Below are 27,640 nucleotides of genomic sequence, written 5' to 3'. Positions count from 1 at the left end.
AATTCCACATCATGTTTTTCTATAGTAGATTGAGATAAAATTGAATGATGATCTTGTCACAATTCACAAAGGGGTAGATTTTTTTTTAATGTTTTATGTTTTCTCTAGTTCTCTCACAATTTTATTACCTTCTACCACTTTTATCATCATCTGACATGATATTTGAATGTGGTTAAACTTGTATACTTAGTATTAAGTTTATTAAAGTCCAGTTTTGAAGGCCTTTCATAAGAGATGAGCAGAGGTTCATCTCTTCAGCTTTATTTACTGCCAAAGCTCACATCAGAATCTGGCTGAGTTTATTTAAATTTAGACCTTGGGAAAGACAGTCAAGGTGGTATTAACACTACATTTTGATTATGAAAATTAAATGAAATACTGCTTTTAAAGTGTCTGGTTCAGGGACCACACATAGTAAATACTCAAGAAACATTTGCTAAAGCTGGGTGGGAGGGGTGGCACAGGCCTATAATCCCAGCAGCTCAGGAGGCTGAGGAAGGAGGATCACAAGTTCAAAGCCAGCCTCAGCAAAAACAAGGTGCTAAGCAACTCAGTGAGACCCAATCTATAAATAGAATACAAAATAGGGCTGGGGGTGTGGCTCAGTGGTCAGTTGACCCTGAGTTCAAACCCCGGTACCCCACCCCCCAAAACCAGAAACATTTGCTGTTATGTTTTCTTGTTGTGGTTGCCTTACTTCTCAGCTGGAATCCCACTGGACCCAGGGTGGAAGGTTATTTGTGCCTGAAGCGCACTATTCCAAACCCCTGAATGGAATGCCTTCTTCTCCTCCCACCTCCTGTGTCTACTTTTCCTTTCAAGTTCAGCACTTCTAAGAAATTTTTCTGAACACATAGTTCTTTATCATGCACTCTCCCCTGCTTACGTGGGCATCCCTTTATTGTGGTACATGTTATACATAACTGTTTTAATCATTGTATTTCATTACCATTTGGACTTTGAGTTTCTTTTTAGTGTAGAGAATAGTTCTTAATCTATTTATATTTTGGTATTTGCTGTGCCTTACAGCTAACGATTTTTTTTTTCAGTCAATAAGTATAAATGCTGTCATCTAGGATATATCATTTGATCCAAACAGCCATGCTGTGTTAGGGAGATGATGTTACAGCTCCAGTCTTCAAATAGGAAACAGGCTGGATGAGATTAAATGATTTGCCCCAGGCCACTTAGTATATAAGTACTGTAAAACTAGAATTCCCCACGTTTAATAACTTATTATGCAGATGTTCTCTTATATTTTACATTTGTCTTCCTTTACAATATAAATAAAATAGCATTTAAATTTAGTGAAAGTATTTCTTGATAATATCTTTGAAGTAATCTTGGCTTTGTTTTGGTGATGTATAAAATATTTCAAGAATTGGAATTGTCTTGCTTCAGAATTGGTATGGCTTAATCTGTGTAGAGCTTAACTTTATCATAATATTTGGCAAGATAATTGGGTAAGTAAATGTATTTAAGACATTGAACTTTTAATAGAACATTTGCTAATAAATGTGTAGTCAGAATTGTTTGTACTTGAGGGACTTAATATTATAGTTTTTCAAAATTAATCCAGTTTTTCACTTGAATTAGGCTTCGTTAAATTTTATATATTTAGCAATATCTTTTTATTTTATATATTTAGCAAAATTTTATATATTTAGCAAAATTTGGATGACTCAACGTTCTGTTATGGCTTTTGTATTCAGTGAAAACCATTGATTTAACAGCTGGGGAACAGAATATGGGAATGGAGCAAGATTAACTTATAAATAATTTAAAGTTACTTGACCAGTGTAAATGTTGATTTTAGTTATTCTGAAGTTGTAATTGAGGTTTGTTTCACATGCTAAATTCCAAAGAATGGAGAAGTCTCTTCTTTTAAAGAACAAAAGTTTAGAGTTGAATAGGAGTAGTATGTACTGTTCTCCAGGTTTCACAGATTTTTCTGTATTGTTTTTGTCTTTAGGTTTGCTTGTTTAAAAAGTATCATAAGCATGCCTCTCATCACAGAGCATAATAAAAAAGAAAAAAGACTTTATCAAAAATTTGACTTCTGTAATAGTAGTAACTTGTAATTTGATTTTAGGGAAGCCATGCGAAATTATTTAAAAGAGAGGGGAGATCAAACAGTACTTATTCTTCATGCAAAAGTTGCACAAAAGTCATATGGAAACGAAAAAAGGTAAGATTTGCCTTTTTTTCCCCCTCTGGTGGATAGTTAATTGTACTTATCACCAATTTGTAAATGATGGTTAATATTCATGACTGAGGATGGTTTCTATTGTTGGGTATATTTGCTTAGTACCAAGAGTGGGGAGGAAGGATTTATCTTTTGAAAGGAAAAAACAAAGCAACTCCTGGCATACTGAAGCCAGGAGAATTTAGTGAAGATCATCTGGCTAAATCTCCAATTTTATAAAATGAATAATCTACAAGTTTTCTTTTTGACTGGTTCCCAAGTATTTCAATGATATATTAATAGATTCACAAAGAAACTTTCTTTTTGGTGGAAAATGCTTATTCATGAACAAATATAACCCCCAAAGTACCATTTTAAAACAAAGAAGGCTAACCAAACTCCTGATCCTAAAACTGTCTGAGGTTAGTGTATTGAGAAGTGGAGCTCCATGCTCCAGGAGCAATGTGAAGAGCCCCAGGTCCTCTCCTGCAGTTGTTCTAGTTGTCAAGAAACTGCCCTTGAATGCTGTGGAGGTGGTGTGCCTGTAGTATTAGCTGTTAGGAGGCTGAAGCAGGAGGATCACTTGAGCCCCAGAGTTTAGAGGCAGCCTGGACAAAATAATGAGACTCCTTCTCAAAAAATAAAAGGGGAGGGGGGCTGGGATGTTGCTCAGTGGTGGAACACTTGCCCAGTCTGCCTAAGGCCCTGGGTTCCCTCTCTAGTACTGTAAAAACAACTTCATTCATACTCACATGGCTACACCTGTTTTTAGTTTTTTCACTTGATTCCTTAAGTTTTCTTGTTAATTGTTTCTTGAATCTTAATCTTTCAGACAAGATTTTTTGGTTAAGCATTTCATGGGTAAAGATAACTTGCTCGTGCGAAAATATCAAAAATTTTTTTGGATTTGCTTTCAAGGCGCCAAAGTGAAGTGGGAGAAAGAATAAAGATGCAGGTTTGGACCTGGGTTAAAAGGAATGAGTGGAATCTCTGTTATATGAAGGAAATTTTAAGCATATGCATAGGAAAAGGAACAATGTAAATTTATGATTAATTTATATGCTAAAAGCTAGGAAGTCCCTTTCTTGGAATCATCTCTATCTGCTCCAAAAAGAAGGTAAAGCTATTTAATTGGCAATTTTTTTCCCTCAAAGAGGATGAACAAGTGAAAACAAAATCTAGGACTCATACTTCCAAGTATTTTTTTTCTATTATTATTCAGATTTACTAAATTTCTGATTGTTTTATTTTCCTTTACTAATAAAACTTAATCACTGACTTAGAGTGAAATATAGGAAGAAGTTGGTGTTGATGGTTTGGGACGTTGGAATTCAAATTAAGGTAGCTGCCCCATTTTTCATGAAGTTGACACTGGAAATTCATAATTTTTTTCTTTTTTTTTAATTAAGAATTTCAGGGGCTGGGTTGTGCCACAGTGGTAGCGTGCTCACCTAGCATGCATGAGGCCCTGGGTTTGATCCTTAGCACCACATAAAAATAAAGTTGTTATGTCCACCTGCAACTACAAAATAAATATTAAAAAAATAAGATTTCAGTGTGGGCACATAGCAGGTCATTTTGTTTACAAGAAAAACTGAAGGAATAAACACTCTCACTACCTAAGAGGAATCTCGAAGGCCAGCTGGTGCCCCTCATAGAGAATCTAAAGAAGAATTCAATTTCCTTATCAGCTCCAATCATGAGCCAGAGAAATGCTTTACAAATATTTTCAAATCTTAACCTTCAGAACCATCCTGTAAAGTAGTTGTAATATAGTCCCCGTTCAGTGGATAAGGAAACCAGATATTAGATATTTTAGACATATCCGGGGTCATGTTAGTTAGGAGTCCTTGGTGCCAGGATTGGAACTTCTGAGACTAAATTTCTTACTCTTTTATTTCCCTATGTTTTAAAAAATTACATGTCCATTATATTTTCTTCATTTAAATCCTTGAGGGGCCCACCATCACATAGATTCTGTTTCCATATCACCCTAAATTTTATAGCCTTCCATTGGTTAGATACAGAAGGGCTTGAGGATGAAGGAAGTAAAAATACCTATAAAAGAAAAAATATGTACATTTAACTTTGCCTAGGATCATCTTGTTTACCTTTGGCTAGGTGGGCCTGGGCCGGATCTAATGGAATTATGAATAGATGTTATGTTTTCCATATAGCTCCAAACTGCTTTTCATTCCTTGCATTTGGGAGGTTGGGTACTGGGGATTGAACCCAGGGGCATTTACAACTGAGCTACCTCCCCAGCCCTTTTTATTTTTTATTTTGAAAAAGGGTCTTGCTAAGTTGCTCAGTGACCACTAACTTGGGATCACCTCCCTCAGCTTCCAAGAGTCTCTGGGATTATAGGCATGTGCCACTGAACCTTGCACAATTCTTTGAATTTTGAAGTTGCATTTTACTATAATTGAATTAATTTATTCTTTATTTCTGCTCAGAAGTTAGGTGTCAGGTGCTAGGCCAAAGGACCTTTATGAAGTCACTGTTTCATTTAGTATTATGGTGGATAACTGATGCCCAGTGAAGTAATGGAAGGAGAAGACCTATTAAAAAAGTGTTCAGGTTCCTGTGTGTTAGGCACTGTTAAAAAAAAAAATACATTAATACAAAGCTTTAGTGATTTATCAAGTTACAATACAGATTTAGTGGTTATCTTTTATTGCAATTTTTAGTATTTGGGTAGGGCCCAGCCAGTTTATAACCCATTCAGAAATTTGAAGAAATTTGGAAAAAGAAAAAAAAAAAATGATGTGAAGTCCAAGAGGTAACTACTTTCATATATTTTTACTTATTTGTATTGTTAAAATTTCCAAGGCAAACATTCATTAACTTTCAATAAAGAGGGGAAAGCCACTGAATTTAGCTGACATTTTCAAAGTGTTAGTAGTAAAGGACTGTTGATGCTAGTCAACCCTCTGATGACTGGCAAGCTCTATTGAGGCTTCTTTTGAGGATTAAAAGGTCTGACTAGTCCTTAATTTGCTGCCTGCTCTCTTGCTCATCCAGGTTCAAGTTGGTTTGTTTTGTTTTACTACTGGGGATTGAACCGCGGGGCACTTTGTAATTGAGCTACATTGCCAGCTCTTCTCCCCACCCCCTTTTGAGATAGGGTCTCACAAATAAGTTGCTTAAGGCCTTGGTACATTGCTGAGGCTGGCCAGGAACTTTCATAATCCTCCTGTGTTGGTGCCTGGCCAGTTCAGGTTCAGGTCTTTTGAGGAACTGCTGAGGCATAGGCATGAAATAATCAGGGACATGACCACAGTCTGTTTGGCCATGTCTCTTTGGCATGTAAAATAACTTCAGTGAGTGATACTACAAGTATCTGGACAGGAATTTTATTTGAAATTTTTAAATTGAGGGGGGAGGAAGGAGGAGAGAGCAAAGGGGGGGGAGAACATGAACTGAAATCCAATTCTGTGTATATACAGATTTGTCACAGTGAACCCAACTACTATGCATAACGGTAATGCTCTAATAAAATGTTTTTAAAAATGATTCTTGATATTAAATTTTGTGCCTAATAACTAACACTTATTTACATAGCACATCCATTATCCTGTTTGTGTTAGTGGTTAGTTTTAATTTTTCATTGAAGAATGTCTTTGCAGGTCAACAAATATTTCTTAAAACATTGTTTTGCTGGGCATAGTGGCACATGCCTGTAATCCCTGCAGCTCTGGAGTCTGAAGCAGGAGGATTGCAGGTTCAAGGCCAGTCCTAACAATTTAGTTAGGCTGTAAGCAACCTAGTGAGACCCTGTCTCAAAATTTAAAAAAATAAAAATAAATTTTTAAAAGAAGGGCTGGGGATATGGCTCAGTAGTTAAGCACCTCTGGGTCCAATGCCTGGTACCAAAAATAAATAAATAAATAAATAAATAAATAAATAAATAAATAAATAAATAAATAAATAACCATTGTTTTTCCTAGAGGAAGTATTAGTATGACATTTGACATATTAACATTCAACTTTGTCCTGAGATAAGTAATTAGCAGTAGTTAATAATGATGCAGTTGAGATGATTAAGAGTAAAGCCTTCTAGTCTGTAATTCTGAAATTATATTAGGAATTGTGTTAATTGGAGTAACTGGTTAGGTAAAAGTTTCAAATGTGTTCCTTTTGAACTAAAATAACCATTGATGTATAATGATCCTGCAAAGGTAGTCAGAAGATATTAGGACATGAGTTTGGATTTTGTCTGACCAAACTTATTTTACATATTGGACTGAATATAAAACCATCTTTGAATCTGTGAGGTGTTTCCCAGATCTCTTCTTGGGATTTAAGGAAAAACTTGTTGAATCATTCTCTGAAAATAAAGACTGATTTATTTGAATTATGAAATTAAAATCTAAAATGTATATGTCGCCACCAAGTGGCAGAGAAAAGAATTGCCATAATTACTTAAGAGTACTAGGAAAGATGAGAAAAGAAAGGCAACATTGTTTCATTGTAATCTTTATAGCAGCTATTAAAGGCTGTAAGTTAACCCTTTACTGGTCAAACTTCACTGAACATTTAGTTCATATTGACTGTCTAAATTTTTAAAATCATCCATTTCACACTGTTGTAGAGATGTGTTTTAATTTTCTCCTGTCAATTGTATAGCCTTTTATTTTTGTTCCTGTTCCCTTTAAGTTATTTTTCTATATTCCTTTTTGTGTAAATGTGCGCATACACACACGCACACACACACACACACAGGTTTTGTTGTACTGGAGATTAAAGTCAGGGTTGACACTTCACCACTGAGCTACATCCCCAGCCCTTTTTACTTTTTGAGACAGAACCTCACTAAGTTACTTATTGGGGCCTCACTGAGTTGCTGAGGCTGGCCTTGAACTTGCAGTCCTCTTGCCTCCACTTCCGTAGTCTCTGGGATTATAGGCGTGCACCACCATACCCAGTTATGTCTTTGATTTTATTACTCTATTACTACTGAAGTTTATGGAAGTGAAAATTTGGTTCATTCACTGTTTTTTTTGTGTGTGGGGGGGATGGCAATATTGGGATATTTAAGAAATGATTTTATCAGCTCATTATAGATTCTCAATGTTAAGATCATTTTCAATCCATTCTTATATCACAGCTTTTCTGAAAAAAGGTTGATAAAGGAAAACAAGGTCAGCTCACAGGCTATTAAAGTCTTTTTTTTTTTTTCTCAACATTTATTACATGATTAGAAAACCCTTTGAAGACAGAACTATGATCAGTTTTTGAGTAAAGAATTTTTGGGGGGAGGGTGGGTGGGTATTGAGCATTGAACCCAAGAGTGCTTAACCACTAAGCCAAATCCCCAAATCCCCAAGCCCTTTTTATTTTTATTTTGAGAGAGGGCCTCACTGAATTGCTTAGGCCCTTACTCAGTTGCTGGGACTGACCTTGAACTTGCAGTCCCCCTGCCTCAGCCTCCTAAGTTCCTGGGATCATAATCGTGCACCACTGTACCTGACAAGTTTGTTTTTGTTTTTTTTTTTTTTCTATTTGCTAAATTCATACCCTATTATTTTCATGCATTTTGACACAGTGCTCCTGAGAAAAACAAGACTGCTCCTTCTTTTATTTTTTCAGCCTCTCTGTGTTTTTCAGATATAAAATAAAAATACATTTTGAGATAACTCTTTGAGGTTTGATTGCTACATTTGGTATATACTATCTTAAAGCCCAACTCTTCAAGTTTTATAGCTGGTTGTGCCAGTTTACTAAGGAGTCTTAATGTTAGTGTCCAATAAAATACTTAAAGGAGACAAGTTTCCAAAATTGATGCCTTCTCAGCCTCCTCAGAGTATACTAGCCTGGGTGTCAGGGTGTGTGCCATGGTAAGCATTGGGTGACTCCCAGCATTAGAAGCCAGATGATCCCTGATGTAGACTTAATCTGAACCTACTCCAAACTAGCTCAGTTAATCCAGGCATTCCTCCAAATTTAGCGTGACTTGAAACTGGACCCGCTACGATAACTGTGACCTTTATGTTCATGGCTTCAGTATGAATACTGAGACACAAAAGGTGCTCTTCTTTTTTGTTGGTTTAGATGAACATGAAAAGCCTACAGAGGTGTCCATCCTTACTCCATTTGATTTCTAGAGCCCATTTGGTCTACTTAACCATCGCCTGGCCTTCATCTCCTGTTGATCCCCATCTTCTCTACCCAGCTGCTCTCCTGTTTCCCCACTGTCAACCCTCATTTCTACTTCAGAACCTTTTGTACTTGCTCCTCACTCTGTGGAAGTGCACTGTCCCCATACATCCCCATAATTTTAGATTGTGACATATAGTCAACTTCTTAAGGGATTGTCCCTGGCTAACCCAGGTGATTCACATTTCAAGTAATTCAAGTACTCCATCCCTGCTTTCCTCAACACACACCAATACTTATTACCAACTAGTAGAGTACACACATTATTTTAATCCTTTCTTCTTTTTTATTGCGTCTCTCCTATTAGAGTATAATTTCCATGATGAAAGGAATTTTGTCTGATTATTTTACTTGTTTGAGTTTATTACTAATTTCCCAGTGTCTGGTGTCCACTAGAGGTGTCATAAGTAATTTGGAGAAATAATGAATATTAAATAAACTGAACTTTTTAAAATTACTTCTGAAGTAGTTTTGATAGAGTTGAAAAAGGCACCATTATGTATTTTGAGTCAGTTCAGTAGACGTTGTATAGACTCTGAAGGGGAAGCAAACTAGAAGTTCTACTTTTTACCTTCAGGACGTCCAGAGTCACATCCAGCTTGCTGGTGTCTGTGTGTTTGCATTCGAATGCGTGAATACCAGGTGCATAACAGTTTTTACTTTTAGTTTGCCCCCTTTGGGTCCACAAAGTGTTAATAAGTGTAAATTGGTTGCCACATTTTAAAATAATAATTTCATATAAAATTTGATTTCAGTTGTCTATCAAACAGAGGGTGTGACAAATACTAGGCCCACATGCCCTTAGTTCACCAATGCATGAGTTTATATTCACACAATTGGCCACTCCCTATTGTTTTCTTACAATTAGAGCCACACACCAGTGGCTGAGTATCATTGCATTTAAGCTCTTAAATTTTTCTTACAGTAGAGTTAACAGAGTTAAGGACCATTCTGCCATACTCATAACTATCCAAAAAGTAGGAATTACTGTGAGGACTGGTTTTTTGTTTGTTTGTTTTTCAAGAAAGAGGAAGAAACCTATTTCTTTGGGTAATTAAATGAGAGTTTCTACTAGTTTATCATATGTCTAGTTCATTCAATTATATTACCTAGCCCCTTCTGAGTTTTAAGGCCTGTTGGAGAAACATGACATAAATGTTTTGATGTATGTACATGTCAGCAAGTGTATTTGTGCAAAAGTGAATTCATAGCCTGAGCTATGTAAAATATGGGGTTTGAGCTAGCTTTGAAACAATTATTTTAATTGCCAGAGATTATAAAGAAGTTATTCTAGGTAGGAGAATTTGTGAGGGTGGTTTTTGGCTACTAGAGAAACAAACCTGTTACTAGTCTGAGTTGAAAGAAAAGAGTGTGTTGTTCCTTTAGTACAAACTATTTATCTGTTATTTACAGTGCATGAGGTATTCCAGGTGTAAGATATATAGAACACAGGCAACACTGCTGTCCTAGAGCGCCCATGCGATGATCCATTTTGCTTTTAATCTTTAATTGATTAATTTTATTAATATTTTAAAAGTGTCTACTTGAAGCCTTGCTCTAAGTGCTATTTCCCAGATGAATTAGCAAATAACATTAAATGTAATAACCATAGCAGTAATTGCATTAATTAATGATTCTATTATTTTTTAGTAGACCTTAATTAGTAATCACAGATTCTATGATGGGATATCATGTTTTGTATATTGGATTCATTGAACTGTAGTAGTTCAAACTTTGAGCTACATGAAAAGTTTTCTGCTCTAAGAAGTAATATAGTCTAACTGCATGACTCCAGTATTTAACCTGAAAAGATACGACAATTTTGATTTCTATCCCATAGACAATATTTGCATTATGAAAGTCTTCACTGAAATTTTTCTTTAGGGAATTAATTGACTCAGTGCCATTTCAATGTGGTGTTTTCACGTGTTCAGGAAAAGGAAATGTCTTGACTCTAATTACTTTGTGTTTGGGACCCCCCCCCCCCCAATTATTCTTCAGGTTCTTTTGCCCTCCTCCTTGTGTATATCTTATGGGCAGTGGATGGAAGAAAAAAAAAGAACAAATGGAACGCGATGGTTGTTCTGAACAAGAATCTCAACCATGTGCGTTTATTGGAATAGGCAATAGTGACCAAGAAATGCAGCAGCTGAACTTGGAAGGAAAGGTAAGTCAAGACGATCGGTTCCCTGTAAAAGTGGCACCATGGTACCACAATATTGTTTCCATATTCATTTTTGTGGAATTGATTTTTTTAATGACTATTAGTGACCATTTCTTGTATATGTAAATCAGAACCAGAAGTACTTCTCTCACATAGCTGTGGTCTCGGCAGTTGACATCTAAAGGTGGTAGGCGGGAAATTTCTGCAGCTGACTAGCAGTTTTAGCAGGCTGTAAGTTAGATTTCCTTTAGAGGCTGATGAATTTAGGAAGCTAATCATTTATATTTTAACAGAAATGTATATTCAAATATCTGTGAAAATGCATCAATAATGTTTTACTCTCAATCTTCTTATACTACTTCTTAACGTGATTCTTGCAAATTCAGGCAAATTCTTGTGGGGGAGAGCTTTTATCTGCATTATAAAGATAATTTACCTAACAGCATTGCAGAGCACAGCTGTGCTATAGACAAGAAGAGCTACAATTAGCACTACTCAAGGTTTAGAGGTTTTTCTTCGAATAATTTGCAAGGGAAATAAATTTATCAACTAGTTTTACTAATTGTATTTTGTATATTTAGAAAGTATGAACTACTTAGTGCCTGAGTACTGAGAAATAATTATTCATTTGGCATTTATTATTTTCCCTTAATATTAAAATTCAGAAAATCGTTTGATCTCAAAGATTATATGAATGTTTTTAGTGTGTAGAAAGCTATTTCCTTATTCAGTAAACCTTTCTTGACTACCTTGGTTTTGCTGTGTCGTATTTGACCCTAGGGATAGGGGATGGAGGGTTAAGTGGAAGGTGATAAGCTAGGGAATTTGTATTCTTAAATTTAGTTTTAGTCATTTTACAGAGAGTGAGTGCTGAAGCCTCTTTCAAATCTTATTTATATGTTGTTTGTATCATTATAGTTATTATCCTTCACGTTTCTTTACTATGGATTTTCAATTAGTTTTGGGATGCCTGAGCTTCTGGTTACCAGTGTATATAATTTTTTTTAATTCAACTTCATTGCTCTTTTTATCCAACTCCAGCTTCAGTAATTTTATCTTTCAGGGAGGTAATACCAAACAAACCAAAAATAGCATCACTGACTGCCTTTCCCAGCATCATGGTATAGTACCACCATATTTAAATCCTGTACCCTTAGCTGCTGCATCAGTGTGAAGATCTTCCTGCTGTCTTTCATTATATCTCTTTAAATCTTCTGTCATTACACCTTTTCCCAAGGCCTGCACATTGGCAGAAAGAAGAACTTCTGGGAGCTGAGCATTTAACTAGTATTTAAAACATCTGCTAATAGGCTAGTACAGTATCTGTATGCCAAGCATATATGTTAAAATATAATTTTAATGGAAAATGCTATTAGAGAAGTCTGTATAAAGTTTTAGACTCGGTAGAAGGTCCTCCAGGCATAAAGAACAACATAATCATGTGCTTGGAACATAAGGTTATAAAAACATAGTTTAGCCCAGGTGGACAAAGACTTTGTGACCAGAAGAGAGTTGTTACAGTATAGTTCTTATTTTTAAAAATTACTTATTTTCGATAGCATTATTTTTTTTCTATAATTCAATTATTTTGCTTTTTTTAGTAGCATTAGATCTGGTGTTTTCCATCTCAGGGCAGTGTTTTATTTCCTAGCAATCTTGTTTTCAAAGAGTTGTTTTTAAGTTATACAGTGTTTATTATTCCTGGAAAGATTATTATATGCCGTTTTCTGCTCTGAAATCCCATTAGCTAATATAGTTTAGTATGTCAGAGCACTTGTAATTTAGTTTTTGTTTGCTTATTTTCTTGAAGTCTTAATATTTTCTGTGAGTCAGTGACTTTCTCCTTCTTTTCTCATAGAATTTTAGTAGTTTGTGGTCAGTGACCTTTGATATTTTTTAAAATAATTTCTTGATGAAGTTATCTCAGGTATGATTTTTGTGGATTCATTGACTGTAATTGAAGCTATATTTTTTTCTATCCAAGGAGATACGTGTGTGTTTGCTTTTTTATAAATGAAGTTCCTTATGTGTAGGTCTGAGGCCCCAACCTGCTTTGCTTTTTTTTCTTAAGTGTTTCACAATCTATTTATGCTAGACTTCATTATTTTTCTCTTTCCTGACACAGATCATATCTATTAAAGTTAACACTCATAATTAAATGATCTTAACCTTTTTAGGCTTTACCTTTAGAATGAAATTCCCTTTAGCTAGATAAACCTTTTTGTGTTTATACTTCTTGTGACCATCTCCTTTAGTACATTGATATCCATTTTAATAAACGTCATCTTGTGTTGCAAAATCCCATTATCTAATCTTAATTTGACCTTTAGTGCTGTCATTTTTAAAAGTATGATGGACCCAGGGATGCAGTAGCTACATGTGCATCTTCTGAGTGCTTTAAAGAGCCTCAGGTGAAAGGAGCTAGGTGACTGAAAAGTTCTGTTTCTGTTTTTCTTGTTACTGTAATTGGTGTTATTTTGCCTTTTGCAGAGCAAAGTCTGTCAAAACTTTTACCCAACTTTTGAATGTATAAAAACATAAGTATAGAATATTCAAGCTGGCACCTTAAATTTTCTTTTGTAGCTTTCTCTGTTGAGGAATAAAAACTACTGCAGTATTTTTGTCTACTACTAATACTGCCTATTAGTAAGATTTTAGAGACAAAAACCTGGAACTCATTGGCCATTTCCTAAATGAATGTTATTTGCCCTGCTTTTTCAAAGGAACACACAGCAGAGGTAGTAGAAGGCACTTGCTTAGCATAATGTTGGGTTTTTTAAAAAATATTTCACAGTGTCATTTTATCCTGTCTGGAAAAGGAAGGATGTCAATAATTTATGACCCTCCTCAGGGCTCAAGGGAGTAGGAAAGATACTAGAGCTGTTAAATATAAATATAATTGAAGTAGCAGCATTTTGAGGTATCCTTGCTCCTTGGTAAGTGCTGTACCTCTTGAAAACTTAGTTTCCAGCTTCCCGCTGTGATGTTCAGTTCCCATATCTCATCCTGGAGGACAAAGTTCATCTCCAACTCCAGAAGCACCTTGTAGATGCCTGACTTGTACTGGTCCCACTTTCATGTTTGGGATCCAAGGTCTTGGTATTTACGAGCTGAACGTGGCCTTGTCCTTATTGAGTACTGGCTTAGGAAGAGGTACAACTCTTGCTAGAACTCATTAAATGTCCCCCACAGTGTTTGAATTTTATTGACTTCATAAGGAAAATTTTGTACTTTCTGTTCAGAGATCCATTTTGATTATTTTTATAGTTGACTTTACCGGCTGCCCATTGGAGTGATTTTATTTAAACCTGATCAAACCTGGTCATGGGCTCTGTTTTAGACACATAAACAGTAAGGTTTTGATTCTATTGATACTTTACTTTTCTTTCACAGAACTATTGCACAGCAAAAACATTGTACATATCTGATTCAGATAAGAGAAAACACTTCATGCTGTCTGTAAAGATGTTCTATGGCAACAGTGATGACATTGGTGTGTTCCTCAGCAAACGGATAAAAGTCATCTCCAAACCTTCCAAAAAGAAGCAGTCATTGAAGAATGCCGACTGTATGTATACTTGAGTTTTGTTCTTTGTCCTGAACTCCCACCAGGAATTGATAAGACACACTTTTTTTTATTTAAAAAAATTCATTTTTTCATAGCCAAGTTTTTGTTTGTTTGTTTTTTGTACCAGGGATTGAACCCAGGGGTGCTTTACCACTAAGCCACACACCCTAGCCTTTTTTATTTTTTATTTTGAGACAGGGCCTCAGCCTCCAGAGCCACTGGAATTACAAGTATACACCACCAAATCTGACAGATTCATTCCTTACTAGTATTTTTGGGTCTTCCTGTCATATAGGGGTATTGTTGTTGTTGTTGTTGTTCTTAATGGTGGTGCCAGGTATTGCCTGGTCTAAGGAATGGTTTTCAACTAGAAATGGTTCCTTATTACTCCCTAGGCATATTTTTTGAAAATGGGACAATTTTTTCCTTTCATTGTCAGTTACTAGAAAGGATGTGATGTTTGCATTTGATGTTTTTGGGCCAATGATGTTAAATGCCATGCAGTGTCCAAGATAGTTCCCATTCCACAAAATACTGATCCACCCAGAATATCAAAAGCACCTCTTTGAAAAACATTAAGTGGGCTTCAGAATGCCATCCTGAGAACCTAAGCAAAATTTTAATATCTATAGTAGAGAGTCCTGTCTCATCAGCCAGTTTCTAGACTACCAAAAATACATACTGTTTGAATTATACATTTTAGTACCAATGCACAATTTTTATTTAATTTATCTTTATTTTGGAACTTTTTCAAATTTATATAAAAGGGAAAAAGAAGTATAATTTAACAGTTCACCCAACTGCGATAGTTTTCCCAATTTTATTTCATTTTTTTTTTTATCACCACCAAGACTTCTTCCTTTTTCATGTAAATCTCAGGCATTGTCCTTTGAACTAGATTTTCTGCAGTAGTGACTCTCACACATAATTTTTTTTAAAAAATATCATTACACCTTGTTTGACGGCAGTACTTCAATGCCATTTAATAGCCATTCTGTGTACTGATTTATCAATATCTCCTCAGTGTCTTTTTTTCAGTTGATTTTTTATTTTGCTGTTTCATTTTACAGTTTGTTTGTTCAAACCTAGAGCCAAACAAAGTTCAACAAATTTTAATGTGTTGGTTTCTTATTTTGCCCCCCTTTTTCTCTCCATGACATTCATTTGTTGAATAAACTGGGTAATTTTTCCTGTGGAATATCCATATTCTGAATTTGGATGATTACATTCTGTCTCTGATCTTATGAACTGGTAGTTAGACTTTTCAAATTAGCTGGTACCAGGCATGGTGATGCCTACCTATAATCCCAGCAACTCAGGAGGCTAAGACATGGGGATTGCTAGTTTGAGGCCAGCCTCAGCAACTTAGCAAGACCCTAAGCAACTTAGCGAGACCCTGTCTCAAAATAGAAAAATTAAAAGGGTTGGGGATATGACTCAGTGGTAAAGCAACCTTGGGTTCAATCACTGGGATCATAAATAAATAAACAAATAAATAAATCCCTAGTACCATAAGTAAATAAACAAACAAGTAAGCTAGTCATTTCCATTGGATCAGAAATCATATAATATCTGGATATCCCTTTTTTGGTCAGGTTAGATTGATTATAGTAAATTTAGTTGGTAGTGTAAAATGTGTTCGTAAAGTTCCTTCTGCTGCTTGTAACTGAATGGCTATAGGTAGCCGTTATTTCATCAAGGGCTACAAAATGGTGATCTTTCTAATTCTTTATTCCTAACTTCTGCAATTGTTAGTTCAAGTTTTCTCTGCATAGAACTTTGCCATATCAGCTCTTTGCTTCAGAATGTAGTCAATAGAAGAAAAGGCAGGATAAATGCTTGTTCACTAATTTGCACAGTAATATTTTTAGAAACAATGAGGTTTTAGTGGTTTGGTTTGTCTGCATTTCATTTTGTTTCATTATGCACTCATGGGTTTTTATGGTGGATATATTTTATTCTACTCAGTCCTTATTAGTGTCATCATTTACTTAATACTGTGACAAATTGCACGCACATTAAAATAGGTAGAGTTGCATTAGAATAAAACCGCTCATGTTCCTCTTCTGACTTCAATAGTAATCTTAACCGCAGGCCAAATCTCACTTCATTTTCAGCTATACCCCAAACCCAGACCCACTTTCCTCTCTTCTAATTTTAGTCTGATGCAAATCCCAGACATTATGTCATCTGTAAATATCCCTGTGTGACTATAAAAAATGGGGTTCTCTTATAATCACAGTATCATGATCACATGAAAACAATATATAAACAACTGTAAGACAAAATAAGTTTTTTTTACTATCATCATATACAATTTGTGTTCAAAGTTAAAACTGTCTCCAATGTCAATTTTTCAATTTATTTGAATCAAAATTGATATTTACCAGATATTAGAATATATATTGTGTTGAGATGTCCTTGAGTATTCTTTAATCTGTGCCCTGCCTTGAAGTATATTTATTCGAAAGATTTTAGCTGTTAGTGATTTCCACATTTGGATTTTGCTAATTTCATTCCTTTGGTGTAGTTTAATGTATTTTTGTAAATTGGTTGTGCCAGAAACAACTGGACACTAGTTAAGGTGAAAAGACAGATTTTATTAAGTACTATTGCTGTAAGGGAAAAGAGACCTAAGTATAGGACTGAATTCATTTTGAAATACCACAAACAAGTAGGGATGTATAACCATGGGTTAAAGTGAGGAGGTCGATGAACAGAAAAAATAGAAAGGGTAGGGAAACCTTTGCTAAACTGCCTTAGCAGGAGTCCTGCTAAAGGCAGTCAAAGGTGATCGATCACATATAAGAATTGGGGCTTGATTTAGAATTTGCTGTAACTAGCCAAGCAAACCTTGTATGTTAGTAAGCTTTACAGCACAGTAACTAAAATACTGCACAAGACCAACTTTGAGTCGAAGTTTTGGGATCACAGTTTCAGAGGTTCAGTCCATGGTCAACCAATTCCATTGCTTTGGGCCCAAGATATGGCAGAATACCATGGCTGAAGGGCAGCAGCAGAGGAAAGCTGCTTACCTCAGGACAATTAGGAAGCGGAGAGGAGGGGAAGAGCCAAGGGGACAAGATATCATCCCCAAAGGCTGTTCCCAGTGACCTGCTGCTTTCAACCATATCCCACTTGCCTAGAATTACCACCCAGTACAGTAGTCCTTTCAGATTATTAATCCATCAAGTGAATTAATTCACCAATTAGATTACGGTTCTTATAATCTGATCATTTTACCTGCATTGGCACAGGAGCCTTGGGGGACAACAAAACAGTGACAAAGATCCAAAGACTAGTTGGAAAGAATACTCAGAGGAGACTCTGTAAAGTTTGTTTAGAAGGGAATTTTTGTGTATGGTTAATCTTAGAATCTTCATAAGATTTAAGTTTGTTATTTTTTGTTGTTGCTGAAGGGCAAGACTACTTCATGGATGGTCATGTCTCTCCTGTAACCAGTCTGGTATTCAGGCTATTTCCACTTTAAATTACATAGTTTTATTTAACCACTCTAATTTTGTTTTTATGTTGAATATTAATTTCTTGATGGTGGAGAACATATTTCACTTTCAGAATGTTTTCATAAGTTATGTGGAAAGTAACTTTCTAGTTTGTATTTTTCACATCTTAAGTATTTACTTATGGTACATTTTCATGCAGTACAACAATAAGGTATTTTAGAAGACAGCAGTTGTTTTCTAAAATCACAACATACAGAGGCAAATCCTTTTCTATGCGTATATTCTGTAGGGTTGGACACAGGCATTTGAAGACACACACACAATCAAATTTGCCCTTTGGGAACCACTGCTTTTTCTTTCAGTGATTTTTTTTTTTTTTTTAATCAGTGATTTAGATACACATTGTTTAACTATGTAAATGGTATTATCTACTTAATCAAATTGGACATTTATTATTTTAAAAATTTTTCCTATAATGATTGCTCCGTTAAACATACTGTGCAGGTCTCATTTTAAAATGACTTCTATGAACATATTTTATATCATTTAGCTTGGCATTATTAATAAGTTACCTTGATCTTTTTCAGTGTCATCTGTAATTTGTTAGGTAAATATTTGTCATCAGAATCTTCATTCTGATGCAGATTATACTTTATATTTTTATAAATAAATTGTATATATATATTAAATTATAAAAAATAATCATAACTTGCCAAGCAGAAGTCCCTTCTTATTGTCACCCCCACCACCCAGTCACATAAACAGCAGCTGTTTTTTCTTTGCAGTGTGCATTGCCTCAGGAACAAAGGTGGCTTTGTTTAATCGACTTCGATCCCAGACTGTTAGTACCAGATACTTGCATGTAGAAGGAGGTAATTTCCATGCCAGTTCACAGCAGTGGGGAGCATTTTACATTCATCTCTGTAAGTATAAAAATGTGCATGGTTAAATTCTTTTGATAATGAGTTATATAGGTGTATTAATTTTTGTCATTTTTCTAAGCAGATAACAAATTTTAAAAGGCGATAATTTGATCTCTTTTTCTACCCTCTGTAGTGGATGATGATGAATCCGAAGGAGAAGAGTTCACAGTCCGAGATGGTTACATCCATTATGGACAAACAGTCAAACTTGTATGTTCAGTTACTGGCATGGCACTTCCGAGATTGGTAAGGCCCTACTTCTGCTTTAGTGAAGCGTGAAGTAAAAATTAATTCTTAAAACAGAAAAGTTCTAACATTCGGATATAAAAATATACTTCCATTTTATGCTTTTCAGTTTAAAAAGGTAATGTCAGTAATCCCTATTACTTGTAGTTGCTAATTTTACCCTACCTTATTTCTGAATGCTTTAAGGACTAACTTCATACTACAAGTGTTTTGGTTTTCTTGTGTTTTTTGTTTGTTTGTTTTTGATACTGGGGACTGAACACGGAAGTACTTTACTACTGAGCTTCATCCCCAGCCCTTCATATTTTTTACTTTGAAACAGGATCTTGTTAAGTTGTGTAGGGTCTCACCAAGTTGCTGAGTCTAGCCTTAGACTTAGAATCCTCCTGCCTCGATTTCCCAAGTTCTAGGAGTACCAGTGTGCACCATCACTCCCAGCTACAATTGCATTCTTAGTGACTTCGTGTTACGCTCTTCCTAACAAAGTTTGGTGGCAGTTCCCTTTTGGTTGTATATCTCAATGTGTCAATAGAGGGCACTGTAAGTTACAGTATTTTTTATTCCTTACAATGCATATAAGCTGTTACTTATTTTTTTTTGTGCCACCTCTTCTATTCTGCTATGGGATTAAGTTTTCAAAAGCATAGAAATTCTTATTCCTTTCAAAATATAAGCATATTTTTATTAACTTCCTCTCTGACGATGTAGATTTGTTAAAAATAAATTAAAATTGGTATTTCTTCAGGAAAAAGGCATAAGAATTAGGACTTTTTGTTCACTAGAGCATCTTGAAACTGTAAAATTATTTTTCTTAGTGAACTGAAAACAAAAGTCCATTACAACTCTCCTCCTTTTCTGAAACAATACAATTCAGTTATACTAAGGTGACAGATTTACAGGTAAGTTTGTTCCAGGTCAGGCTGAGGATGTTGTTGGGCAAGTGGAAGAATATTCAGTAATATTGTTCTTTGACATGCTTTGTATTTCATTGAGTTCTATTTTGTGGGATTATTTCAGGAAAGGCAGATTGGATCTGCAGATCTCTCAGTAAATGCATCATTTGTTTATTTTTATATTTTGTTTCATTTTTCTACTTCATGGCTATACAAGAGGATTTATTTCCCATTTGATATAATATGCTAAAATATTTGTGAATTGTAATAGAATTAATCTAAAACATTGAAGTTGCAACAAATTATAACAAAAGGTGTAAAGGTAGGGAAGGACAGTTGTTAAAAATGAAAAGAAAGAAGCAAGCAAAAAAAATTAACATTTACTTAGTTCTTCTAGTTTATTGCATATTATACTATTCCAAGGATGATGTTCCTTTACTTTGCTTGTGCTACAGAAGTTCAAGTTCAGAGGCTTACACTTCTGATCTGCAACAGCTTACATGTGTATCATCTATAAGACAGACCCAAATGTTAAGTGTTTTCACGTAAAGTTTTATGCAAAGTAGAAGTAGTCCGCCTTACTTGAAAGTCGTCATTAATTGAATGTTTACATTCAAAGTTATATGATCCTCGTTATAAGAAGTTAAAATAAAAAATTAAGAGATTTATTTTAAAAAGTAGCAATACTATCATTAACATACTATAAATTCCCTTCTAGAAATTCTATGAGGAATTCTGACTGCTTTCCTCAGAATCATAGGTAGGCTTTAGATAATGCACTACTGCCTACACCTCTTGACCTCCACTGATGTGCAGTTTTCAATAGCTGTGAGCACTCTTTAGCTCTCATATGCTTTTAAAAAATAAATCCTTGCCAGGTATGGTGTCACATGCCTATAATCTCAGTGATTCAGGAGGCCAAGGCAGGAAGATCACAAGTTGGAGGCCAGCCATAGCAAATTAGTGAGCACTGTCTCAAAAAATAAAATATATAAAAAGGACTGTGGATGTACATCAGTGGTAAAGCATCCCTGGGAATTCAAGCCCCAGGACAAAAAAAAAAAAAAAAAAAAAGGTTAATCCTACCTTACTGTCTGTCTGAACATTGTTCTTGATGCTTCCTAAAATGTGAACCTCATGGGAGAACTTTCCTTGGAAAGCACTGTCCTGCCCTGATCAAATTTTAGTGAAATGAATGTCCTAGTGAAAATCCTGATTTTTTAAGGTGCTCTCAAAACAGATTGTGTATACAGGTCTAGCCAACTAACTAGAAACCTATTAACCACTTAATTGCACAAAAAAACTCACATAGGGACATCTAAGATCTGTTCTGTTGCTGTTAACAATTCCACTCCTAAGGAGCCAGTGTGTTGAAGTCACACTAGTAGTCTTGTGTGGTATAGGGTGCACATCACTCCATTTGGATGAACAACCCAGTAACATAAACCAGTGTTAGAAATGAATGAAATATGCTTTTATTCTCAGAGTGTATCCACTTTACCTCTGAAATACAGTAATTGCACCAGCCATTTACAAGACCAGCTTGCTTAGAAGACAGAGGGCCTGTTACTCAAGGGGCCCCTGATGCTGAGGTGTAATACATTTATCTACCTTTTGTCTCAGAATTTCTTTCTCTTAATAGTTAGAACATTATCAGAGTAAATTTTTAATGCCATCTTTGGGCATCTTTGCCTTCTTTATCAGGGAGAAGGAGGTCATTTATCAGAGTCTAGTTCTGAAGAACTGTTGAGGGAAATGAAAACCCACCAAGTGTGACACGCGTGGTCACTGTGTGTACTGTTACTGGCTGGTATTGAAATAACAGGCACATAACTAACAGTCCTAGAGATTAACTGGTTAAGATATTAAGTGATTCCAAGACTTATGGAAAGCTTTAGATTTATATCATTTAAAAAAAATCAGTTATTTCTCTAAAATCTAAACTTCACTAAATTTAAATATAACCCTAAGATTTGAGCCTTGAATTGAAACATTGTGTTTGAGTTTACTTAGTCTCAGACCATCTTAGAAACTATAATCACTGAAAATATAGTCTCACTTTTAACTTAAAAATTAGTTTTGGTGGGATGACAAATATTATGACTGAGAATAATGCAGAGCCGAAAATACGTAAATATGAAGAATACTAACTTTAAAAATTAGAGCTGTCTACAGTGTGGCTTAGCTGAAGTAGGATGATCTTTGAGTGTAAGTGAGGCATGAATGAAGTAGTAAAGTCAGTAACATTGTGTAATATTAGTAGCACCACTGTGAGGAGCATGTTGATTAATTTAGTCCTCCCAGTTGTTGTGAGTGCTATTATGGACGGTGGCACAGAGCATTACATGGTAGGTGCCTGTGTGTATTCATTCTCTGCATAGTCCTGAACACCTTACAGAGGCTGGAAATAACAGCAGCAAGCAGGGCAGGTCCTCTCCTCATGGAGCTTACATTCTGCTAGGAAGATAGACAGAAAACAGCTTTTTTAAAAAAATCCATATAATGTCTTTAAAGATTTATATAGTGATAAAAAGGCCAATTAAAATGAGATAAAGAGAGGGCTTAGAGAGATCATGGAAGTCTTTCTAAAGTGATAGTGTTGATCAGAGACAAGAATGAAGTCAAGGAACTGGGTGAGGAGCACTTCAGCCCAACAGAATGAGTATAGCAGAAATTAAGACAGGAATTGTGTCTTAATTGTGTGAGGACCAGTGTAGCCAGAGCAGAGAGAAGAAGGGACAAGGGCAAGAAATGAAGCTGCAAGGTTAGCATGAGTAAGATCTTCTGGGGTCCCTCTCTGTCTAAGGTAAGGACTTTATCTTATCTGTGTATGCTAGAAGGCCACTGGAGGCTTTTTAAACAGAACAGTGGCCTATCTGTGTTCAGAAGGATAATTCTGATTACTGTGTGGAGAAAGAGTGTAGGGATGTGGCAGTAGAAGCCATTTATTGAATTGTAAGAAATGATGTTTGGAAAATCAAAATCCTGCTTTTGATACGCTACACTTTAGTTGTATATATTGGACATCATAAGATGGAAATGTTGAATAGATGATCTTCAACTTCTGACCTCTAGAACTGTGGCAGAATACATTTCCTTTGTTTAAAAAAAAATGTTGAATAGGTATTAAATATAAAAGTTAAATCACCTCATCATCATCATATATTTAATGATTTCCTTCTATGTGATAAGTGTCATTAAGGTTTGCTAGTACTCTCTTTCAGAGATAACCATGTGTTGAGGACTGTTTGGGTTATAAGATTGTAGAGTGTAATGGAAAAAGATTGGGCAGCCGGCTCTGGGATCATGTTCTGGTCCTTCAGCTACCAATCTCAGGATTTTGAGCAATTTACTTTACCTTTCTGAGCCTATTTCCTAGTCTGCAAAAACTATTTTAGTTTACTTTGTTTTTAAGTATGTAAATAATTGGGTAATGAATATAAAATGTCTGCACTGACTAGCATATCCACAGTAACCTTCTAGGGATTTCACCCTTCATTGTTGGAATATTTATATATCATTAGGAATATCATCAGAACTCGCTACTTAAAATATGTTCCACAAACTAGCAGCATTAACATCAACCTGGTAATATGTTAGAAATGTAGAATAGCAGGCCCCACATGAGCCCTGCTTCATTGGAAACTATTTTTCACAAGAACATGGGATGATTTATATGTGTATTAATGTTTAGAAAGCACTGGTCTGGAAAACCAGTGATGGCCTGCCCTGTTTTAGATTTTCATCGAAGAGAGTAACAATTTCTACATTCTGATGTGCTTGCAGTCTTAAAGGATTTTTTTTTCCCTAGCCTTATGTTTTTCTATGTATAGGTATAGGACTGTGGTATATTATTTTATAGCATAAATTTTTCTGTGTACTCTTGACATTCTACAAAATGATAACTTTTTCAATGTGTGGATGACCTTTTATTTTTAATTATTGAAATATAGATAATTAGGAAAGTTGATAAACAGACAGCATTACTGGATGCAGATGATCCCGTGTCACAACTCCATAAATGTGCATTTTACCTGAAGGATACAGAAAGAATGTACTTGTGCCTTTCTCAAGAAAGAATAATCCAATTTCAGGTATGTTTTAAAATTACCGATGAAATTAAAATATGCAAGTAAGGCTGGGGGTGTAGCTCAGTGGTACCTGGGGGCCCTGGGTTAGATCCCCAGCACAATAAGTAAATGAAATGTATAAACTATTGGATTAGCAGTTTACAGAAACATGAAATTTTCATTTGCTCTTAATTGTGTCCAAATACCTGATGCTGTATTCAGATATTAATCTCAGGTCCAAGGTCCTTAAGACATGCTGGTGATTCTATCTCAGGGAAGAACTCAAAACTGTAAAAATGGGACTGGGGTTGTGATTCAGTGGCAGAGCGCTTTGCCTCTATGTATGAGGCACTGGGTTCAATTCTCAGCACGCATGTAAATAAATAAATAAAGGTCCATCAACAACTAATAAAAATAATTTTTTTAAAAAACTGTCAAAATGGGCTCGGTAGATAGCTTAGTCGGTTGAGTGCTTGCCTTGCAAGCACAGAGCCCTGGGTTCAATCCCCAGCACCGAAAAAAAAAAAAAAAAAACTGTGAAAATGTTCCAGGAGTCTTAATCTGGGGATCAGAGAGCCCCTCTGAATAACTAAAAATAGATTTCCACATGTTTAGAGAACCCACTGAAATCATGTACACGCATTGTATAGGGAAACATTTTTCTGAAAGAGGGTTCAAATTCTCATCATATTTACATTGGGATCTCCCAATATAGTAATGGTGACATGATTCAAAAGCTAATTTTTAGCTGCATCAACTCAGAAGATTTTATAAGAACATTATGAGATGGGCATATGATTTAATAATACAGTTATAATTTCATGTAAACTTTTTTATAAACTCCCATTCCAGGGGAGATGGTCACATACACTAATGAGTGACCTGGGTCCCCCATCTAGGTATATTATGGCAGGCGTAGGAGGTTGCCAGTCCAGATCTTGGTTTCTTCTGCTAAAGTGCATCAACTTCCAGCTGTTCTCTAAACATAAGGGACTCCCATGATCTCAGTGTCTTAGAGAGCCCTTAAGAATTAAACATCTATTTTACATCTCAAATACTGATCTTGTACTAATGAAATTGTATCAGTAATGTGTACTATTAAGGAATGTGCTGAAAGGTAATATTAGTTATTCAATATATCACTGAAATATTTAATATCATAACAAAAATGGCTATTTGGTTTTCATACTATTATTCTGTTAAATATATAATATATCATAAATATGAATATGTGAATATATAAAATATGTTGGCAAGGCAGCATGCTTTAGTTCTCCTTGTTAACACCACTCTAAAAACTATGAACACTCTATAAATGTTATTTGGTAAATTTTCTTATGATGTATTTTATATAAAACTCAGTTTCTGAATATTCTTTCTCCATAAGGCCACTCCATGCCCGAAAGAACCAAATAAAGAGATGATAAATGATGGAGCTTCCTGGACAATCATTAGCACAGATAAGGCAGAGTATACATTTTATGAGGGAATGGGCCCTGTCCTTGCCCCAGTCACCCCTGTGCCTGTGGTAGAAAGTCTTCAGGTGAGACCATTTAGTTACAATGTAACTTGTAGCTTTTTGCAACTGCTTTCAGCTGTAGCTTGGCATCATTTATTTCACAGTAGTTTTTATTTTTTTCTTTAAAACTTGTGACCTGGGGATTTTGTTACACATTGTTTGTTGAGATAAAAATGAAAATAAGGCCAGGCATGGTGGCATATGCCTATAATCCCAGCCACTTGGGAGACTGAGGCAGGAGGAACACAAGTTTAAGGCCAGCCTCAGCAACCTAAAGAGAACCTGTGTTGAAAAATAAAAGGGGCTGGGGATGTAGTTTGGTGGTGAAGTGCCTCTCGGTTCAATCCGCAGTATCAAAAAGAAAAGAAAATGGAAACAACATGCATGCAAAGAAATTTAAATCAACTTATAGGTTATCTTGAAATATTTTTTGCTAGCTTTGTGATCAAGCCTTTTAAAGTAAACATTTACAGATGTTGAAAGTTGAATGAGAACCTAATTTGTATACTTCAATGAAAAATGGAAAGTTGTTTCAATGTGATTTTCTGTACATTGCAGTTGAATGGCGGCGGGGATGTAGCAATGCTTGAACTCACAGGACAGAATTTCACTCCAAATTTACGAGTGTGGTTTGGGGATGTAGAAGCTGAAACTATGTACAGGTACATGATCCAGAGGTGGTCAGGGGCGGGATACATGAGGTTATGTTCTCACATCCATCGTACTTTATTAAACAACCTTGTTTCATTTATAAAAATGTACTCTTCTTTTTCAAGTGCTTTTAAGTGACTTATTTTTCCTTCTCAGATGTGGAGAGAGCATGCTCTGTGTTGTTCCAGACATTTCTGCATTCCGAGAAGGTTGGAGATGGGTCCGGCAGCCAGTTCAGGTTCCAGTAACTTTGGTCCGTAATGATGGAATCATTTATTCCACCAGCCTTACCTTTACCTACACACCGGAACCAGGGCCACGGCCACACTGCAGTGCAGCTGGAGCAATCCTTCGAGCCAATTCAAGCCAAGTGCCCCCTAATGAATCAAACACAAACAGCGAGGGGAGTTACACAAACACCAGCACAAATTCAACCAGTGTCACATCATCTACAGCAACAGTGGTGTCCTAACTACCGTCTTTTTGCTAGGACTAGAACTGACCTGAGTGTGGCAAAAAGTTGACAAAAAAAGAAAGGAAAGAAAAAAATGAACAATCTCTTGTGGTTTCTTCGGAAAACTTTTCGTACCAGGTGATACTATTAAAAAACCCCATTACCTGCAAGTTCTGAGTTGAAAAGCAGAAGCCACAGTAAAACAGAAAAACATCAATATGTACAAACTGTTGGAAATCAAATTTTTCAGCTGTTTTTTGTTGTTTTTTGTTGCTGTTGTTTGGTTGGTTGGTTTTGTTTGGTTTTAAATGGGCAAGAAATAGATAATGTGGCTGGAATAAACATTAAGCAAACTAGAAGGCACAAATCTAACATAGTTTTTATGGACCAAGGAACTTGTATAAGCTTTAGTAAAAGGTACATTTTCACCATACCTTTTTTATATCACAGTATATAGTACACCTTGTTACCAAATAGGTTGTTTTCCCCACCCCCTTTGAGCTTTTGCTCTAAAGTACATTCAGGTTCCAAGCCTGACCACTTGTTTAATTACCATACTCTTCCAGGTTATTTTGGTCTAAGGCTGGAACTTTTTTTCTTTTTTTAAGCTGAAATCTTATGACTTTTCATGAGTTGGAAATGTTTTGATTTCAGCAAGTCAAATCTTGTAAAGGCCTGCATATTTTTTTTTAAGATTATATGAAGTCTGTGCAAAAGCTTTAAAGAAAATGCCTCCGCCTTGCCTGCAATACATGCAATGTATGTTAACTTAGTCTCTGTTCTCAGACACTGTTGGTAGTTATTTCTGTGTTTTCCTTTTTTTAAAAAAAAAAAAAAATTGTATTTATAGTGGTAATCCAAGAGGTTCTAACATTTACATGGAATTCAGTGTGGCCATTTAGTCATTACTAAGTTAATGGCGCAGAACATGTTGGTCTTTGAAGTGTTTTCTCCCCCTTTCCCGTACATCAACACATCTGTGTTCCAGGGTTTGTTCAGGTTTACCCCCTCCTAATCTTGTACATAACTTGTATTATGTGTAAGTTAAACATTTTTATTTTGAACTCAGAATGTTCCCAGTGATTTCATTTAGCAGGGTGTTTTCTGCCTTGTTGGCAAATGACAAAAAAAATATCATGAGAAGTATTTGCTACCAAGTGGTAGATGGTGCCCTATGGTAGAATGAGGAAAATCTCAGCAAAATGTCTTATTATTATCTTTTTTTTTTTTTTTTTTTTTGGTAGCCTAGGCAAGAACATCATTGTAATCTGAAAACATAAGATGCTTTTATTAGGTGATCAACTAAAATAGCTGGAAGACAGTACCTTAGAAACAGATAGTTGT

The 27,640-nt window shown here is 35.5% G+C and overlaps 1 protein-coding gene across 7 annotated transcripts in view; it reads left to right on the top strand.

Annotated features, from left to right (window-relative positions):
• The window catches only part of RBPJ (recombination signal binding protein for immunoglobulin kappa J region), a 213,068-nt gene extending 185,908 nt beyond the window's left edge, over positions 1-27,160 (top strand). For 6 of the 7 annotated variants that reach the window (XM_079154557.1, XM_079154554.1, XM_079154560.1 and 3 more), the window contains 9 exons: positions 2,093-2,188; positions 10,346-10,511; positions 13,902-14,076; positions 18,326-18,463; positions 18,597-18,709; positions 23,556-23,696; positions 25,060-25,215; positions 25,750-25,853; positions 25,999-27,160. In XM_079154557.1, the coding sequence (XP_079010683.1) occupies positions 2,093-2,188; positions 10,346-10,511; positions 13,902-14,076; positions 18,326-18,463; positions 18,597-18,709; positions 23,556-23,696; positions 25,060-25,215; positions 25,750-25,853; positions 25,999-26,314 (1,405 nt within the window). In that variant the 3' untranslated portion in view covers positions 26,315-27,160. The remainder of the gene's footprint in view (positions 1-2,092; positions 2,189-10,345; positions 10,512-13,901; positions 14,077-18,325; positions 18,464-18,596; positions 18,710-23,555; positions 23,697-25,059; positions 25,216-25,749; positions 25,854-25,998) is intronic. The other variant, XM_079154558.1, reaches the window with a different exon arrangement.
• Positions 27,161-27,640: the final 480 nt, after the last annotated feature.

Source organism: Sciurus vulgaris (assembly GCF_902686455.1).
Source record: "Sciurus vulgaris genome assembly, chromosome: 9".
Classification (NCBI taxonomy): Eukaryota; Metazoa; Chordata; class Mammalia; order Rodentia; family Sciuridae; genus Sciurus; species Sciurus vulgaris.
Note: the sequence above shows the minus strand (reverse complement) of the source record. Positions and strands in the feature narration are given on the sequence as shown.